Genomic DNA, 20420 nt, shown 5'->3' with positions numbered 1-20420 from the left:
CCGTTCTATTTCATCAGAAACGATCTTAAAACAGGGCTTTAAGTGTAAAATACCAAACTTGTCCTTTAAGTACCATGAAAAACAATGTACCAATTTATGTAAATGCGTATGCTATATTTAAACATACTTTCATTGTTAACTCATGAAATGTTTGAAAAAAATGTATATGCGTAAATTAACATTAACCTATATTAACATAAATGAACTAAACCGTATTGTAAAGTGTTATTAATTACTAGGGCTGGGACGATACACCAGTATCCCGATTCGAGACTTGGGTACCGATACGATATGTATTGCGATTTTTTTTAAGAATTGCGATTCTACAAGTATTGCGATTCGATATTGCAATATATTGCAAATTTTTTAACACTAGATCATCGGGAAAAATTTAATCATACACATACATACTGTACATGATGTATAAGATGAGTCATATTTACAAAAACAAATCATCACATCTTTCTTAATTTTATTTCAGAAGCATCATACAATACTACATTCTTTTGAATAAATTATTCAATAAATACATTTTTAAACAGTCACTTTGCGAAACAATGTAATCGATAAATGTGGTATTTTAAACACCAACTTTCTATCAAAAGCTGATTTTGATAGCTATCGTAGACATCAGTATATATATTTGAACTTTAAACTTTTATCCAATTACTTCTATGATAATTGTAGCTATTGCATCACAGAAATAATGAGGTTGAAAAGACTGTTTGTGAAGCTGTTTCATGACAACTCTCTCCGGGTCAGCGGCAGCACCAACACAGAATCGATTTTTTCTCCCAGCTCTACTAATTACACCAACAGTAACAAATAAGAAAAGACTGTGTATGTGAGAGAGTATAACATGTAAAACTTTATGTTCAGTTATGAGTCATTTAGAATTTTTTAGTTAATGATGAACTAACCATTAACAAAACATTACTATGTTTATTAATAATTAATAAGTGATATGCCAACATTTTATGAATGTTTTGTTAATTCTGCAATGATTAATAAGTGACATGCTAACATTTTATGAATGTTTTGTTAATTCTGCAATGATTAATAAGTGACATGCTAACATTTTATGAATGTTTTGTTAATTCTGCAATGATTAATAAGTGATATGCCAACATTTTATGAATGTTTTGTTAATTCTGCAATGATTAATAAGTGACATGCTAACATTTTATGAATGTTTTGTTAATTCTGCAATGATTAATAAGTGATATGCCAACATTTTATGAATGTTTTGTTAATTCTGCAATGATTAAAAAGTGATATGCTAACATTTTATGAATGTTTTTTTAATTCTGCAATAAGAAATTTATAAATTATTAGTTAATGATAAACTACTCCAGGGTATTTTCCTGCATTGAAAACGTTTTGGCGGACGGCAAAATTAATTTGTGTCCCACCAAAGCCTTATTTGATCAGTTATTATGATTTATGTATAATGGAGTATAGATGCATCGATGATTTGGCCAAAATTGATATCATCGATTAAAGCAATTTTTCACTATCATCCATCATCCTGATTGTTTAAAAACAGCCAATGATCAGTGCCGATTATATCTTGTCAATTAAAAGGGTGCGGAAAAACGTTTCAGAATGCAACTCATACTGTGTGTGAAGAAAATCTCTCTTGTGTTGAATTAGGGCAAGTTAACGCGACAATAATGCTTTAACAGTTAAAAAATAGCGAATATAATGAAGGCTTTATGCCTATTAATCACCCGTAGTTCAAGCCAGGGGTGTCAGGTCAGCGTTTTTTTCCTACATCAAATATTATTTGTAAAGGCTCGCATCCAATAATCACAGAGAGCTTAGTGCTCTGTTACAATCTGATAAGAAACTAAGCTTTCAAATTTTTTACGTTTTATCATGAAATTTAAACAATAAAGGGCGTTTTGGCGCTCTTAAATGCAACGTGACAGATCGCTGTAGCGCCTCAAGTAGCAGTGTGATACTTTTCTTCCACTTTAAAACAAATTATACCTAGAAAAACATGCATGAATATCAGAAAGTATGTTGAAAGATAAAGTACAACTTACCGAAATCCGTATCATGACTCATGTAATCACTCAATCTGCATTTCAACTGTGGAAAGATGTCAATAAAACGAACGAATGAACAATATCACTTAATATTGCATTAACCTCAGGAAAGTTAACCAGTGTTCACAGTTCGTTAGTTAGCAATAAAAAAACAAATAAATGTGCCATAAAGGTGTTAATGAAACTACCTTATAGTCATATATACATATGCACATCAAAATAATTATCAGGTCTAGCAAAGGATCTGTTCTTACAGAGCTATGAAAGCCAGTGGAAAATCACAGCTTTTTTGCAAAGAGGGCAAGAAAGAATGACGGTGAGGGTGACGGGTAATAAATATAGCGTCAGTATTGGGCTCACAGATCATGTGGGTAATGTACTTTTTACTGTGTGTGTGGATGACCATTTCTGTCAACCACCACTGAAGACCATTTTCGACCCAGGAAAAATCCTGTAATCGTTTTCAAAACATGACTATACCTTCATAAATGATTAATAAATGTTATTAGTTGATGTACTATTAATCAGTATACATATAATTTATTGATGTATCTTGACGTTGCAAGCTGGTCTAAGTTCAAAAGCACTAACATGTAAGACGCAAGCAGTGCAGGTCCTACCTAATAAGCGATATAAGTGTTTGCATAGGGCCCCCATGGCCACCAGGGGGCCCCATACCAGATGTTCAGACAGTAATGCGTGGTAATAATAAGTTTGATAAAGTTTCTTGTGCCAGTTGTGTGCATTGTTTGAAAATGAAGAGGAGGCGGCGACACTATCAATCTGGTGCAGAGAAGAGGTAAATAGGGGGAAAAAGTGAGCAAGATAAAGGAAAGTGATTATTAAGATGGAGGTTTGCTGCATCGTTTTTAACTAGGCATTCGCGAGCTTGTTGTAAAAGACTTGTATACATATTCACATAATTTGTAACAGGTAAGAAAGATCTACAAATGATAGTTAACACATTTACAAGTGATGAATAGTTACACTTTAGATCAGTGCATGCAGAAAGCTTGTTTATGATTTATTCATACATTGTGATGAACACATTGTAGTTTGTACTGCAATGTAAGTGCTGACTAGGGAGGGTAGAGACAACTGTCTTCTCTGACACACATGGATTCTTTAACCCCTGTTCACTTGCAATGTGAGCTTCAGTGGAAGGTAAAACAGATCCTAAAACAGGATCCCACACACTCCAGCCAGAACACAAGTCTGTGCTGATGAGTGAAAGGATTTAACATAACCCACTGGAATCCTTTGACTAAGTCATGCTTTTGAACACAGACCAGCTTACAACTTCACAATACATCAATAAATTATACACTAATGATTTACTAATGGTTTGTTCATGATTGACCATTGTTTATTGAGAACGATGCTAAAACAAGCTGGTAACACTTTATAAGTATACAGTAATACCGAACTTACAAATAATTAACAAACTATAGTTTATTCATAGTTTATATATTTTAGTCTCTACATGGTTAATATATTAATAGGCTATGTACAGATAGTGAGTTCTCCATTCATTGTCATTGTTATTAACACAATTATTATTGTTTAATTAGCTCGTAGTAAAGGAATTGGTAATTGGTAATTTAGAGTAAATAGTTCTCACTTTGGATTAGGTCATGAAAAATGGGAAAATGCCATTAAAATGTCTACAAAATACATTAAATACACACACACACACACAATGGCATATGTGGTATATATATGTACACACATATAAATTATTTATAAGTGCTTTATTGCTGAATACTTATTATACATTTTTACCAAATTGTCTTAGTATCATTATCTTAATAAAAATGGTTAATCGTGAACAAATGATGAACAATCCATTAGTAAAAGCACAGTATATAATTTATTGATGTATCATGAAGTTGTAAGCTGGTCTGTTCAAAATTAACCATATACTAATGATCTGTTTGTTATTTCATGATTTACAATTTTTTAAGATAACTTACAACACATTTGTAAATTGTTGTACGTATTGTCACGTATTAATCATTTATGAATGTATAGTCATGTTTTGTAAATTATTAGTTCATCAACTAATTGTGTCTTCAGTTGGATAACATCCGAATACATCAGAGTTAAATAAATTCAGTTCAGATACTATAATGCTAAAGATTTTGATTGTATTTTAAAAACATACTTTACATTTTAAATAACTTTTCCTATACAGGGTTCCTGCACACTTTTTAAGGTCAAATTTAAGTCTTTTTAAGACCTTTTTAAGACCTGAAGAAATCAAAATTATACCGTACATTAGGAGCGTGCAATATTGACAAAAATATATCTCGATATTTTGAACGTTTTGTTGATAATAATTAGATGATATTTTACTGATTGTGTTTTTGTGCTGGTGCAATGGCTGGTATAGGCCTGTTGTTGACAGCAGACTCACAAAGATATTCATATTTTTCATATTCTATGCAGTGGTCAGTTAACAGCAGTGACAGAAATGATTAATTATTAATGTGCAATATTTGCCACCTTAAATTGACGTCCATGGGCATTTTCACCAATATATGGACATTTTTTCTAAGCTTATTTAGAGTTATGCATCACCTTTTATGTCAAATACTAACATTCAAATTATTCAAATTAAATTATACAGTAATTATACTTATTTATACAATAATACTACACAATTATACAGTACCACCATTACCAGTCAAATTAAATCATTCAATCAAAATCCATCTTTGCAGTGCAGAGGTGACACAGAAGCGGCATCAGAAGTGGCATTAATATTTACACTCCATGCTATGAGATAGTTTTTTTTTAAATCAATATTCAATATTTAAATCTGAAATGATTTCTAATTTTAACGTTTTAATTAAAGGGTACTTTAAATATGAAACTAAAACCGCCAGTAGGCGGCGGCAAGTCACTGTCTTAATAAGCGAGTTGAGGGAGTCATTCATTCAACCGATTTGTTCAAACGGCTGATTCATTCGGGAAAGAAACAAGTGATTGTTCATTGAATCGTTAAAATGACTCGTTCAATTTCATGCGGATTTCAGTCAAGAAATCATCGCTGTCTGTTGCATTGAGACTACGGTTTCACTTTGAAATTCTAGTCGGCGAAATAAAGGGAAAACAAACAATATTGACAATACGGTGTCTAAAAAGTAACTCACAATGTTAATTTATTTTTAATTTAACTATTGTATAACATAAATATCACACTTGTGCACGGGAAAACGGCACTCACTGATGTGATATTCTAATATAAGAACATAATATGATATAAATATAAGACAAAAACTAATTTAGGGACATACCTATAACTGCACACATCACGCAGTGAAAGCACGAGAGACAAATGCGATGTCAGTTCACAGTGGGTTAAAACAATGATTACAATATCATAATAGACAATACACATCGCACACCCCTACGCACATAAAGAATGAACTTACGACTGAACTGACATTTGCCAACTTTCTTCTTCTCTCCTCTCTCGGGTGCAGGAGACAGACGTTATTCTGCCGCCAATATAATGCGAATTGTCACGTGAACAAGCAAATCCACAAAGATAGAATAATAAAAAATAATACTACGCTAATTAGATAGTTTTAATTTGGAAAACATTTAGATATGTCTAAGTCGAAGTGTCAAGTAAAAATAAGACTTTATAAGACTTTTTATGGCCTTATATTTTAAAACTCCGCGGGAACCCTGCTATATAACAGCACATTTTTTTCACATTGCCGAAAGCAACTAGGAATTTAAACATTTAAAGGCTACAATTTCTTAATACAAACATTCTTTTTTGATGTGAAGTATGATCCAGTAATTTCACCCTTTAACAATCATAACCAATGACAATGTAAATGAAATTACACAGATATTTTGTAATGATTCATTTATATCATTTTCCTACTTCAATGGTTCTCACATATTATGAACATGTGGTTGTTTTTAGTTTATTAAAGAGTTTCATTCAGTATTTATAAAATATGATACTTATAACATTTTTCCTGTCAATTACAACACTGAGCAACTAAACATCAAAAAGAAAAAGCATTGCTTTGCATTACCTTCATCTGTGCTTCAGATATGTGTTGGATCTTCTCCAGCAGGGAGCACAGGGTTTGTGTGTGGCTGAGTGGGGGCAGAAAAACCAGGGTCAAGAGAGTGAGGAAAAAATAAACATTTGTAGAGCAGAGGTCAAAAGTCATGCCAATTTGCCTAATTGTGAAGAACAATAAAATTCAGATAGATAGATAGATCATGCAAATATTAATACCTGTTTTCTCTGATTCTCTGTTTCCATGATCCAGGTGGCTCGAACAAGGGATAACAAACAAATGACAAGCAACTCAGTTAAAGGAGAAAAGCATCATGTGACGTCCATTGGACACTTGTCCAAGTAAATCAAACAGACCCCCTTAGTCTCCATTAATAGCCTGCTCAATGGTCATGAAGTACAATGGTTCAAGTTATTGACCCTTTGGTGAGCTGAGACGACAAAGGGCCTAAACAGCTGAGAATGAACCGTCTCCGTCTCAGGGAGGAGAGTGGATAGGAATGTTCCAACTCGTCATAGCAAGAGATGGACCTGGCGGCTAAAGGAAAAGAGACAGGGTGTGAAGGTTCTCCAGATCTCCTGTTAATCCAGTGTGTAGGCCTTAATTAGGCACTCGCGCTAACCACTAAAATCATGTAAGCAACATGCCACAAATAATGGCTTTTTTTTTTTACTCAAGACCTTGAAAAAACATTTGCTTGACCCAACACTCTAAAATGCTAACCAGAAATAATCCCTGACCCTAGTGATGAATGGGTCCAACTGGCTTTATGATGTAAAGACCTTCAAGACCTGTTAATAAGAAAAAGAAACGGGATATAATCTTACACATCCCTAAATATTGGTATACAAATATTTATTGATTATTGGGATATATGATAGGCCGTTATCTGATTTATACGCAAAGTTGTTTGCCACATTTTTGATATACACATGTTGGAAACAGCAGTTTAAGCGGGTTAAGAACATTTACTTTTAGCTTCATGACATAAAACCAAAATCGAGATATGGCTTAGTGCAATTATGAAATCACAAATGCTGTGTTTTAATTGTTCTCATACACAAGTCGCTGATTATGCATCAGTGTTTGTATTTGTGTTAGCGTCGTAATTATACAGTTGTATAATAATAATATTATTTTTCATTTTTAAATTCTCTTATTTTTGATTTCACAGAGAGGTTACAATAGATATTTATTATTTTGTTTTTATTTGCTAATTTTTACATTTTTATTTAGTAATAATAATTATTAGTATTACTTTATAGCCATGATTATATATAATCACAAATCTTTGCCTACAGCCCGACAAACAAGCACAGCAAACCTGATTGTTTTAAAATCGTATTTGAAACGAAATTGAATTTTTTCCCGAAATTGAATTTATATAATTTATAATTAGTAGGTTTGCAAGTCAGGAAACCTTGTGGATAATAAAATAAAATAAAAGGTTTAAAACAATGCTGTGACCTTCAAAGCCTAGCGTGACAATTGGGTCAAGTGAACACCATAGAGGGGTGCTATGAATGTGATATTTTAGGATCCGGACAACTGACTAAAACAACAGGAGAGTGTATAATTTACAAGTATGCATGTTCTAACATCAGTAGATACCGATGATGTTGAAAGGATCACATGTTGATCTTAATCCTTACATTAAAAGATCCCAAGGTTCCTAATAAAATATGCAGCACTTGCAAAAATTCACACCACAACATTTGCAGCACTGAGAACAGCTGCAGCAACCTCTCACACCGCAGAGGCCCCCGTATACAGCTGTCCTCAGCCGTGACGGTAAAGAAGCTGAGAAAAATGCAGTATGGTTATCTTTGTACTCAAGGATAGAGGAAAAACAATGGGATGTCAACAAGAAGAGCAAGAGGTTGAGGACCAGCGGTACAGCCCGTGACAATCAAGCAGTAGATCTCCACGACCTTGCCTCTCGGCACAGAAGACCAGCTGTTGACTGTCTATCACCTCAATCTATAGACAGATCTGAATTATTTGTCACATCTTCTTTTATGCCTCCAGCTAACATGACTATCTAAAGCAATGACATTAAATTGCTACAATGTGTGCAAAAGTTAAACCTGATATCTCACAAAAAGTGTGCAGACGATACTTTGACAAAAGGGTGATTTGCCTTGAGCTGACAGAGGTACTTTAGATAAATGGAATTGATTAACATCGTATATAAGAATAGAATAAAGTCCCTAAGTATTAACTGAACAAACTTTAAAATCTGTGTCAATGCATTAAGCTTGCATATTGATTGGATGCATTGCATGTCAGCTCTTTGCAAAGCTTGTCTTTCTAAGAAAAAAAATAAAACAATGGTGAGGCTGAGCAAGACAATAAGAATTCTTCTAGCATACCATGACAGATTCACGTTTCTCAGAAGTCAAATAGGAAGGCATCCAAAATAGCCAACTGTTGTTCTTGTTGACCTGAGACAACGCTGTAAAAGGAGCTCCAGATTAGGATGGTGTTGAAGAATCTTTTAGGCAACATGGGTGTTCTTTTGTCCTTCCTCCCAGAAGCCTATTGTTACATCACACCATATATGTCAACTGCCGTAGGACACCCTGTGCCATCCAATCATTTGAAGGTTTATTTAGCGGGACTAGGGTGGGGCATCCACGACAAACCACCATTTTGGGATCAGTGACTCCCTTTAAAAAGGTAGCATCAACTCTGGAGCGACACAACACACAGGACATCCCAAGGTAAGAACCAAAGAACCTCCAAACAAAAAGACCAAGGAAGAACTCCAGGACCTCACAAACACTTCTTCCAAAGCTGAAACAATAAGATAATTCCATTACAAGTTTAGGTGTAGGGATTTTTTTCTGATCAGTAACGAGCAAAATCACATCAGTGATCTCAAACGCTAATGACTCTTTTGTTTCGCCCTTAGCATAACACCAGCTCTGCAGTTTTAGTGTACAGAGTTTGGACGAACACAAGGTGAGAAGTTTTGCATCTACCTGAAAAATATTTCTAAAGTACTGAAATGCATTTGATTATCATTTCTGTAACTGGGATGCCAATTACATGTCACACTTGTTGTGAGTGCTTCAATGCAGTTTTTGTCAAAGAAGGACGTTATATTTATGAGGCTGTATACTTCTAGATCTCAAAATGGGTGACGCCGTAATGGCAGAGTTCGGGTCAGCTGCTTCGTTCTTACGAAAGTCAGACAAGGAGCGTCTGGAGGCCCAAACTCGCCCCTTCGACATGAAGAAAGAATGCTTTGTGCCCGACCCTGAGGTTGAGTATGTCAAAGCCTCCATCATCAGTAGAGACGGTGACAAAGTCACTGTTGACACTGAATTTGGAAAGGTAAGGGTGCCTTGGTTAACCAGCAACACTTCAGAAAAAGCTGAAAAATATGTAATACAATTTATATTTGTAAATATATATATTTATATTTTTATATAATTTATATTTATATAAAAGTAGCAACATAAAACACAAAAATACTTTAGATTTGCCCTATTATTTAGGATATTATCAATCATATAAAGCTATTAAAAACATTAATTCATTTTCTCTGTTCAACAGACAGTAACTGTGAAGGAGATTGATGTTCACCCTCAGAACCCTCCGAAGTACGATAAAATTGAGGACATGGCGATGTTCACCTTCCTGCACGAGCCCGCTGTGCTGTTTAACCTCAAAGAGCGTTACGCAGCCTGGATGATCTACGTGAGTGATGAACATTGAGTATTAATGAATTTACTGCCAGTAAATACGTGCATAACTGTACTGAACCTATCGTTCTGTCACATTACAGACCTATTCAGGGCTGTTCTGTGTCACTGTGAACCCATACAAGTGGCTGCCAGTGTACGATGCCTCTGTGGTCAAAGCCTACAGAGGCAAGAAAAGGACTGAAGCTCCTCCTCACATCTTCTCCATCTCAGACAATGCATATCAGTACATGCTGTCAGGTCAGAACTGTATTTCACATCTAATCAACTAAACAAAATTTTAAATATATATATATTATTATACATAAAAAAAAATCTTTGTGAATTCCACCCAACAGACAGAGAGAACCAGTCTGTTCTGATCACGTAAGTCATTTCAGCCAAATTTCTGTAAGATTGAATTGGTTTAACGTGTTTAAATGATGAACATGTCTATCATTTAAATCCACAGTGGAGAATCCGGTGCTGGAAAGACTGTGAACACCAAGAGAGTTATCCAGTATTTTGCCAGCATTGCTGCTGTATCTGGGAAAAAGGATGCAGCTTCTGAGAAGAAGGTGAATATAGCCACAAAACTACCCGTACTGAAATATCTGTAACTACCTGTACTAAAATATGAATATAAATTCATTTCAAATTCATTTTTGTATAAAAAAAATTCACAAAACAAAGGTAGCCTGTGAATCATTGTTCATTTGAGGATTTTGTGATGATATTTTTGGTTATAGGGTACCCTGGAGGATCAAATCATCCAAGCCAATCCTGCCCTGGAGGCCTTTGGCAATGCCAAGACCATCAGGAATGACAATTCCTCCCGATTCGTAAGAACCCCCTTTATAATGAAGAATGCATTGTGTCCAAATAGTGTATACTGAATTTATTTAACATGAATCATTATGTGATTTTATTCTTCTAACCAACCAGGGTAAATTCATCCGAATTCACTTTGGTGTGAGTGGAAAATTGTCTTCTGCAGATATTGAGACTTGTGAGTATGCTTTATTTTATTCCGACTATGATTGGACAACTATAACACATACATATACATTTAACAAAGCAATCATTTTATGAATGTTTCATGATTAAGATCTGCTGGAAAAGTCTCGTGTCACTTATCAGCTCAAGGCAGAGAGAGACTACCACATCTTCTATCAGATTCTGTCTCAGAAGAAACCAGAACTGCTGGGTAAATTTTGATGTGGAATTAGATGTTATTTTAAATGCATACCAAATGTGTCTGTCTACATACTGTATCTAACTGTGATGCCCACTCATTACAGAGATGCTGCTCATCACAAACAACCCCTATGACTACTCTTACATCTCCCAAGGAGAAACACAAGTGGCATCTATTGATGATGCTGAAGAGCTGATTGCCACTGATGTAAGTGACTTATTCCTATATAGCAAACAAAATATACAGAAATTAGAACCACTGAAAAGTACCACAAAATGTGTAAGAAAAAGTAGACTGACCTTTTTGCTTTGTCATGCTATTTTTAAACTACAGGAAGCCTTCGATGTCCTGGGCTTCACTCCAGATGAAAAGTGTGGCATCTACAAGCTGACTGGTGCCGTCATGCACTATGGCAACATGAAGTTCAAGCAGAAGCAAAGAGAGGAACAGGCCGAAGCTGATGGGACTGAAGGCAAGTGATTTTAATTATTACAACACTGCCACTGGTGACTTTTTGATAAGTACTTCTAAATTTAAAACAAACTTTTTTTTCTTCACAAGATGCTGACAAAGTTGCATATCTGATGGGCCTGAACTCTGCTGATCTCATCAAGGGTCTGTGCCACCCAAGAGTCAAAGTTGGAAATGAGTGGGTCACCAAGGGACAGAGTGTTCAGCAGGTGAAGAAACTTCATATCATGAAAAAATGTATAGCTTTACAATCATGTTACAGAGTTAAAAAATACAATATTATGTATCCCTTTTTAATGTATGTTCACTCTTTTCAGGTGTACTACTCTATTGGTGCTCTGGCAAAGTCAGTGTACGAGAAGATGTTCCTCTGGATGGTTGTGAGAATCAACCAATCCCTGGACACCAAACAGCCTCGCCAGTACTTCATTGGTGTGCTGGACATTGCTGGATTTGAGATCTTTGATGTAAGCTGAAACTATTATTTAAGAACAAATCCAACAAGAATTGTGACCTGTTTGACCATTGTGATTAAACAATATATTCCACCTGCAGTTCAACACCTTTGAGCAGCTGTGCATCAACTTCACTAATGAGAAGTTGCAACAGTTCTTCAACCACCACATGTTTGTGCTGGAGCAAGAGGAATACAAGAAGGAGGGCATTGAGTGGGAGTTTATTGACTTCGGCATGGACTTGGCAGCATGTATTGAGCTTATTGAGAAGGTAAGTTTATGTGCAGAAATATTATAAACATTATTATGTGTACTTTCTTTTAAATACTGCTGCATTTTTGTGTGTTCTCTGTGTGTTTTGTGCGTTATCTTTTTCATATTATTTACACTATATTTTGTCCTCTGCAGCCCATGGGTATCATGTCCATCCTTGAAGAGGAGTGCATGTTCCCAAAAGCCAGTGATGCAACATTTAAAGCTAAGCTTTATGACAACCATTTGGGGAAAAATCCTTCTTTCCAGAAGCCTAGGATTGTCAAGGGTAAACCAGAGGCCCATTTTGCTCTCGGCCACTATGCTGGCACTGTGGACTACAACATTTCAAACTGGCTGGTGAAGAACAAGGACCCTCTCAATGAGACTGTGGTGGGACTTTTCCAAAAGTCTACCGTGAAGCTATTGTCTGTTCTGTTTGCTGGATATTCTGGGGCTGACGCAAGTGTGTACTGATCTTCAGTATAGATTATTCAGTATATATACTGTATTTTGTTTTGAGTGTAAACTATGATGTATCAGAATGATATAAGCTTCTTTAACATTTCCTATTGGTTTTAGCCCAAGACTCCAAGGGAGGTAAAGGTGCTAAAAAGAAGGGTTCTTCTTTCCAAACTGTGTCAGCCCTCCATAGGGTATGGAATCTTACAACAAATTATCAAAACAAAAATAAATGTGTTTAATGTGTTAAAACCTTACAAAGTTATGGTTTGTTTTTTTGACCATAGGAGAACCTGAACAAGCTGATGACCAACTTAAGGTCAACTCACCCCCACTTTGTGCGCTGCCTCATCCCCAATGAGACTAAGACTCCTGGGGCGATGGAGAATCCTCTGGTCATGCACCAGCTGCGCTGTAACGGTGTGCTGGAGGGCATCAGGATCTGCAGAAAGGGATTCCCCAACAGGATCCTGTATGGAGATTTCAAACAACGGTTAGTATGAAACCAAATGGCTTTGATGTCTCACTCCAAGTTATTGCAAGTTGCATCATTTCAACTCTGTGTTTGCTAATTTAATCATTTGCTAGAAATAGAAATAAATACATATTAAAATAATTGTTAATGTGTGTGTTTTTGGGTAGATACCGCATCCTAAATCCTGCTGCTATCCCTGAGGGACAGTTCATTGATAACAAGAAGGGTGCAGAAAAACTTCTGGGCTCTCTGGACATCGATCACACCCAGTACAAGTTAGGACATACAAAGGTATTTTTATATTAACACAAATTTTTTCCTAGGCCACTTTTCCATTGTCACCCTTTGTGACGCAAAATTCTTTACTATACAGGTGTTTTTTAAAGCTGGTCTTCTGGGTACTCTTGAAGAGATGCGAGACGACCGTCTTGCACTTATCATAACTGGAATTCAGTCCAGGGCTCGTGGTTTTCTATCAAGAGTTGAGTTCCAGAAAATTGTGGAAAGAAGGTTAGATTTTAGCTCTTCAGTCTTTAACATATTCTTCAAGTTACATTTAAAAAGCAAAACTGAACATTCTTATTTAAAATCTACAGAGATTCTTTGTTGGTGATACAGTGGAACGTACGTGCTTTCATGGGTGTCAAGAATTGGCCCTGGATGAAGCTCTACTTCAAGATCAAGCCTCTGTTGAAAAGTGCAGAGACTGAGAAAGAAATGGCCAACATGAAGGAGGAATTCACCAAGCTGAAAGAGGCTTATGCCAAATCTGAAGCCCGCAGAAAGGAGCTTGAGGAAAAGATGGTTTCTCTTATCCAAGAAAAGAACGACCTGCAGCTTTCAGTGCAGTCTGTAAGTCCATATGGAAATAAAATTGATTTTCACTTTTTCACAAGTCAAAAAAACTTAATTATTCATTAATTCTTTCTTTTCGCACTTTGATAGGAGCAAGATAATCTTACAGATGCTGAGGAGAGATGTGAGGGTCTGATCAAGAGCAAGATCCAGCTTGAGGCCAAAGTCAAGGAGCTGACTGAGAGACTTGAGGATGAAGAGGAGATGAATGCAGAGTTGGTTGCAAAGAAACGAAAGCTGGAGGATGAATGCTCTGAGCTCAAGAAAGACATTGATGATCTTGAGCTCACTCTGGCCAAAGTGGAGAAAGAGAAACATGCCACTGAGAACAAGGTTGGCTGTAATACCTCTTATAGCCCTTTAAGCATTATACATATATGGTGTGTTCGGAGTGTTTATTGATCTAATGGCCTTTTTGCTTAGGTTAAAAACCTCACTGAGGAAATGTCAGCACTGGATGAAATCATTGCTAAACTGACTAAGGAGAAGAAAGCTCTACAGGAGGCTCATCAGCAAACACTGGATGACCTCCAGAGTGAGGAAGACAAAGTCAACACACTCACCAAAGCCAAAGCCAAGCTGGAGCAACAAGTGGATGATGTGAGAACAATAAAATCTCACTACAAATATATTGGCAAATTTTACTTTATATATAGATATATGTGATATGTGGTGCAAAATAATGTAAATTAATTATATCTTATATAACAAGCTTGAGGGATCCTTGGAGCAAGAAAAGAAACTGCGCATGGACCTTGAGAGGGTGAAGAGAAAGCTGGAGGGTGATTTAAAATTGACCCAAGAGAGCATTATGGATTTGGAAAATGATAAGCAGCAAATGGAGGAGAAGCTAAAGAAGTAAGAACTTGTCAAACACTTTAATTTGATAAAACAAAAACAATAAGATTTATTCTAATCAAACTTTCTGATATCACCTTAAAGGAAGGACTTTGAAACTGGACAGCTCAACAGCAAAATTGAGGATGAACAAGCTCTTGGTGCCCAGCTCCAGAAGAAACTGAAGGAACTGCAGGTATGTTTAAACCAAAGTTAAATCATGTAAAATAATAATTTAAATTTACTATGATTCATATTAGGTTTGCTGCAATTGTCGGTGTTACACAGTTTCAGCCGCACACCATTTAGATTTTTTCTAGTATAAAACTTATCTAGTTCAGTTAGAGAATAGACACTACAATTAAAAACTGAATTCCCACATCCTTAATTCATATCAAAATCTTCAATTTACTCCATTTCTAGGCTCGCATTGAAGAGCTTGAGGAAGAGCTGGAGGCTGAGAGAGCTGCTCGTGCTAAAGTTGAGAAACAGAGAGCTGATCTGTCCAGAGAACTGGAGGAGATCAGTGAGAGGTTGGAGGAGGCTGGTGGAGCCACTGCTGCCCAGATTGAGATGAACAAGAAACGTGAAGCTGAGTTCCAGAAACTGCGCAGAGACCTTGAAGAGTCCACTCTGCAACATGAGTCCACTGCGGCTACACTGAGGAAGAAACATGCAGACAGTGTGGCTGATCTGGGGGAGCAGATTGACAATCTTCAGAGAGTGAAGCAGAAGCTGGAAAAAGAGAAGAGTGAACTCAAATTGGAACTGGACGATGTGGTCTCCAACATGGAACAAATTGTCAAGTCAAAGGTTTGTGGCCAGACAGAAATGTGTCTAAGACGGATTATGTGAAACTATCATTTAAAATCAATATAATATACTTACTCAATATATATTTTACATTAGAGCAACCTGGAGAAAATGTGCAGAACTCTGGAAGACCAGATGAGTGAGTACAGAACCAAGGCTGAGGAAGGTCAGCGCACTATCAATGATTTCACCATGCAGAAAGCCAAGCTGCAAACTGAGAATGGTACGGTCACAAAATAAAGCAATTTTTTACTGAATAAGTTTTAGCTTTGAAATTAAAATGTGTCATAACTTCAACAAACACATTTATCCTGGCATTTCAGGTGAACTCTCAAGACAGCTTGAGGAGAAAGACTCCCTAGTGTCTCAGTTGACCAGAGGCAAGCAGTCCTACACTCAGCAAATTGAAGACCTCAAGAGACAACTAGAGGAGGAAATCAAGGTTTGTTTTGTGATCCAAAATGTTTTTCTAGAAGTTTAATCTTTTTATAGGGCAACAGAATAGGGCAAGAGAAATCACGTCTAAGCAACTGACTATTTTTTACTTTCAGGCTAAGAATGCCCTGGCCCATGCAGTTCAGTCTGCTCGTCATGATGCTGATCTGCTGAGGGAGCAATATGAAGAGGAGCAAGAAGCCAAGGCTGAGCTACAGCGTGGTATGTCCAAGGCAAACACTGAAGTGGCTCAGTGGAGAACCAAGTATGAAACTGATGCCATCCAGAGGACTGAGGAGCTGGAGGAAGCAAAGTAAGAAGCAGGGAATATCCTATTTTGTTTCCAGATGTTTGGTTACAAATTCCTCTTTGTGTTTTATTATTTCTAATCCGTCATTAAAATCTTCTTGCTGACACAATTAGAAAGAAATTGGCTCAGCGTCTGCAAGATGCAGAAGAAGCTGTGGAAGCTGTTAATGCTAAATGCTCCTCTCTGGAGAAGACCAAGCACAGGCTGCAGAATGAGATTGAAGATCTCATGGTGGATGTGGAGAGATCCAATGCTGCTGCTGCTGCTCTGGACAAGAAGCAAAGAAACTTTGACAAGGTAATACACAGATTTAATATTTGAATATGTATTACTTTAGCCTTTTTTGGTAATTTTATCAGTAATTAATTAAGCACCTTGATAATGCCTAATTAGGTTTTGGCTGAGTGGAAGCAGAAGTTTGAGGAGTCTCAGACTGAACTAGAAAGTGCCCAGAAGGAGTCTAGATCTCTAAGCACTGAACTCTTCAAATTGAAGAACTCATATGAAGAAGTCCTGGATCAACTTGAGACCATGAAGAGAGAGAACAAGAACCTTCAAGGTAACTATATTTTAGTTACCTGCAGAGTTAACAGATGTTATATTCAGCATATTTTCCCTTAACAGTAATTTTTCTGTTTAAAAGAGGAAATTTCTGACCTCACTGAGCAACTTGGAGAGACAGGAAAAAACATCCATGAGTTGGAGAAAATTAGAAAGCAGCTGGAGCAGGAAAAAGCAGAAATCCAGACAGCCTTGGAGGAAGCTGAGGTAACCCCAAATAAGCATTTACTACTTTTTGTTCACATAAGGGTGATTTTGACAAAAGACTTTTCCACATTAAAATTTCTTCCACATTAAAAGGGCTCCCTTGAACATGAGGAAGGAAAGATTTTGAGAGCTCAACTGGAGTTTAATCAAGTAAAGGCTGATATTGAACGTAAGCTGACGGAGAAAGATGAAGAGATGGAGCAGGCCAAGAGGAACCAGCAGAGAGTGGTGGATACCCTGCAGAGCTCACTGGAATCAGAGACTCGCAGCAGGAATGAAGCTCTCAGACTGAAGAAGAAGATGGAGGGAGACCTCAATGAGATGGAGATTCAGCTCAGCCAGGCTAACAGACAGGCATCAGAAGCCCAGAAGCAACTCAAGGGTCTTCATGGACATCTCAAAGTATGACGAATCTTCAAATCAAGATTTTATGATGCTTAGGTGAAATCCAACACAGTTCTTTAGTCATTTCATTTGTAAAACTTGTACTTTACAGGATGCCCAACTGCAACTAGATGACGCTCTCCGTGGTAATGATGATTTTAAAGAAAACATCGCCATTGTGGAGAGACGCAACAATCTGCTGCAGGCTGAACTGGACGAGCTGAGATCCATGGTTGAACAGACTGAGAGAGGAAGGAAACTGGCTGAGCAGGAACTGCTGGATGTCAGTGAGAGAGTTCAGCTCCTGCATTCTCAGGTAAAACGTTTAAAATATTTACTCATGTGATCAGTTTACTCAATTACCATTACTTTCACCTGTGAACTTTGATCTAAAATGGTATAAACTATTTTGATGTAGAACACCAGCTTGCTGAATCAGAAGAAGAAGCTGGAGGGAGATAATACTCAGCTTCAGGCTGAGGTTGAGGAGGCAGTGCAGGAGTGCAGGAATGCTGAGGAAAAAGCCAAGAAGGCCATCACTGATGCTGCCATGATGGCAGAGGAGCTGAAGAAGGAGCAGGACACCAGTGCTCATCTGGAGCGCATGAAGAAAAACATGGAGCAGACCATCAAGGACCTGCAGCACCGTCTGGATGAGGCTGAGCAGATCGCCATGAAGGGTGGCAAGAAGCAGGTCCAGAAACTGGAGGCCAGAGTAAGTTTCTGAAACTCAGTTCTTAATGCATTTTAAATATACGATTATTCATGAACATTTGTGTTCAGAGTTTGGTCAATTTATAATAATTCTCTGTTTTGGTAGGTGAGGGATTTGGAAAATGAGGTGGAGCTTGAACAGAGAAAGGCAAGCGAGTCTGTGAAAGGAGTCCGTAAATATGAGAGACGCATCAAGGAGCTCACCTACCAGGTCACTTTCTTTGACATACAAATAAATGCATTTTTATTCATACCATAATTCATACCAGATAACAGTGAAGTCACTTTGTATGCTGTTTGCAGACTGAGGAGGACCGTAAGAATCTGGCTCGCCTGCAGGATCTGGTGGACAAACTCCAGCTGAAGGTCAAATCCTACAAGAGATCTGCTGAGGAAGCTGTAAGTAAACAATGACACTCAAATATTGAAGTATTGCTGACTCTGTATTATTTCTAACAGTATGTTTTGTCATTGTGATTTTAGGAGGAACAGGCCAATGCTAATCTGGGCAAGTTCCGTAAGATACAGCATGAACTGGATGAGGCAGAGGAGAGAGCTGATATTGCTGAATCTCAGGTCAACAAGCTGAGAGCCAAAAGTCGTGATTCAGGATCCAAGGTAAAATATTGGTATCCAATTAAATATTGGAATTTTGTACAACATAGATTGCAATGACGTTTACATTCTCTTTTTTCTCTTTTATTACAGAAAGGACACGATGAAGAGTAATCCTCCACTATAGTTCTGTGTGCTGTGAAGCCATGTGCATGTACTGGTTCTGATGTAGCATTAAAAACTGCAATTATGAATTATTGTGTCTGTGGCCTTTCTTCTCATTTCTCTTCCATCATTTAATCTCATCATGTAGCCTAAATGCAGTGCAAAAGGGGCATTAAAGGTGTGGTGAAAAAAAGTTATAAATACTGAGGTACTGAGAGTAAGCTGTACACAATTTTGGGTTTCATATATTTGATGAACGAAGCAACCTAATTTCACTATGGAAACACTGATTTATGGTTCACAAAATTAAAATAAGAATTTTTCATTTTTATGTTCTCTACACAAGTTACCAGAGACAAAAGTGTCCTAAAATAAATAAAAAGCAATGGTTTATGATCTATGAACCAAGTGTATCCATAGTAGATCATTTTGAGCGCAAAACGCTTATAGCCATAAGTTCTATGGTGCACAGAAACTGGCTTGGAACAGAACCCGTTATAATGCTAATATTCCACAAGGATGACGGGCCTCGTAATGATGACTAATCTGTTTTGGGAAAATGTGCGCTTCATAGAAGCATATTAGATAGACAAATTATAGCAAATAAGTATGCCAGTCATTTACTGATGCTAATGATAAGCAAATTTAAAAAAAAAAAAAAATCATTTATATTTGTGTTATACTTTTAAGTTAGTTTCTAGCGTTTGAACCTTTGTAAATCGTGATCTGTGTCCTCCTAATGAGCTCAGGAGACGTGTTTCCTCAATTACTTTGACATTTGTGGATTTTTCTCAAGTGAAATTAGCCTGTGATAAATATATTTGTTTTAATAAAAATATTTTAAAGACACTATAACGTTATTCTCAGATTAAATTTGTATACTAAACAGTCAAATCACGGGTCAGACGTAAAATTCACGTCTTTATGGCGATCAAATCACGTATGTCACCTCATCTGTTAGCTACATTATACAACGTAATTAATCACTTTATTAACCGCTTAATCTAGTTCTGAGCAATGAGAAATGGTGTAAATAACGTTAACTTACATACCGTGGCCACGTCTGACATTTTGTCTGTAAGCATCTTCTGAATAAAAACCAGCAATTCAAATTTAAAACTGTTCAAATATTAACATCTATATTAGGTTGAATTGAATATCAACATATGCTATGTACTTTTTAGAGTTATAAAAGTATTTTATCGTCAAAAATCATCTTTAAAGAACCTGAGGAAATTGAGACGTTGGAAATTCCCGCTCTCGCATGACGCAGACTTCCTGACGTCACATGATCTCGTGATGGATTATTGCATTATTATTTTTTTTGTTGTTGCATAAAGTAACTATCGTAAATATGAGTTTAGCAGTTAAAAAATTTAAAAGACAAAATAAATAGAACAAAAAGGCAACAATAAACCTAATGTCCTCTCGATTCCTTTCTTTCCGACAACAAAGAACTTGAATGCGACGAGCTCGTAACGA

The 20420-nt window shown here is 36.7% G+C and overlaps 1 protein-coding gene and 1 long non-coding RNA gene across 2 annotated transcripts in view; one reads left to right on the top strand and one right to left on the bottom strand.

Annotated features, from left to right (window-relative positions):
* LOC143726125 (uncharacterized) overlaps positions 1 to 19754 on the bottom strand; it is a 28169-nt gene extending 8415 nt beyond the window's left edge. Inside the window, exons 1-4 of the long non-coding RNA XR_013198390.1 lie at positions 19649 to 19754; positions 12957 to 13097; positions 6319 to 6637; positions 6110 to 6173 (exon numbers count right to left, since the gene is read on the bottom strand). This is a non-coding gene — a long non-coding RNA (uncharacterized LOC143726125). The remainder of the gene's footprint in view (positions 1 to 6109; positions 6174 to 6318; positions 6638 to 12956; positions 13098 to 19648) is intronic.
* On the top strand, positions 8799 to 19024 carry LOC143725934 (myosin-7-like). The gene is made up of 39 exons (XM_077218812.1): positions 8799 to 8823; positions 9015 to 9064; positions 9231 to 9439; positions 9662 to 9805; positions 9894 to 10050; positions 10149 to 10176; positions 10262 to 10367; positions 10539 to 10631; positions 10735 to 10798; positions 10898 to 10996; positions 11091 to 11194; positions 11321 to 11459; positions 11549 to 11667; positions 11776 to 11925; positions 12014 to 12184; positions 12322 to 12631; positions 12748 to 12821; positions 12915 to 13120; positions 13270 to 13393; positions 13476 to 13612; positions 13699 to 13954; positions 14048 to 14290; positions 14381 to 14557; positions 14670 to 14815; positions 14900 to 14990; positions 15218 to 15607; positions 15704 to 15830; positions 15931 to 16049; positions 16159 to 16355; positions 16466 to 16649; positions 16746 to 16911; positions 16996 to 17120; positions 17214 to 17522; positions 17617 to 17820; positions 17923 to 18219; positions 18325 to 18429; positions 18522 to 18617; positions 18702 to 18836; positions 18927 to 19024. The coding sequence occupies exons 3-39, from the start codon at positions 9239 to 9241 to the stop codon at positions 18945 to 18947; spliced, it is 5814 nt and encodes a 1937-aa protein (XP_077074927.1). The 5' UTR covers positions 8799 to 8823; positions 9015 to 9064; positions 9231 to 9238; the 3' UTR covers positions 18948 to 19024.
* Positions 19755 to 20420: the final 666 nt, after the last annotated feature.

Source organism: Siphateles boraxobius, unplaced genomic scaffold (assembly GCF_051911475.1).
Source record: "Siphateles boraxobius isolate OS27281-9 unplaced genomic scaffold, OSU_SipBor_1 12, whole genome shotgun sequence".
In the NCBI taxonomy this organism is placed as follows: domain Eukaryota; kingdom Metazoa; phylum Chordata; class Actinopteri; order Cypriniformes; family Leuciscidae; genus Siphateles; species Siphateles boraxobius.
Note: the sequence above shows the minus strand (reverse complement) of the source record. Positions and strands in the feature narration are given on the sequence as shown.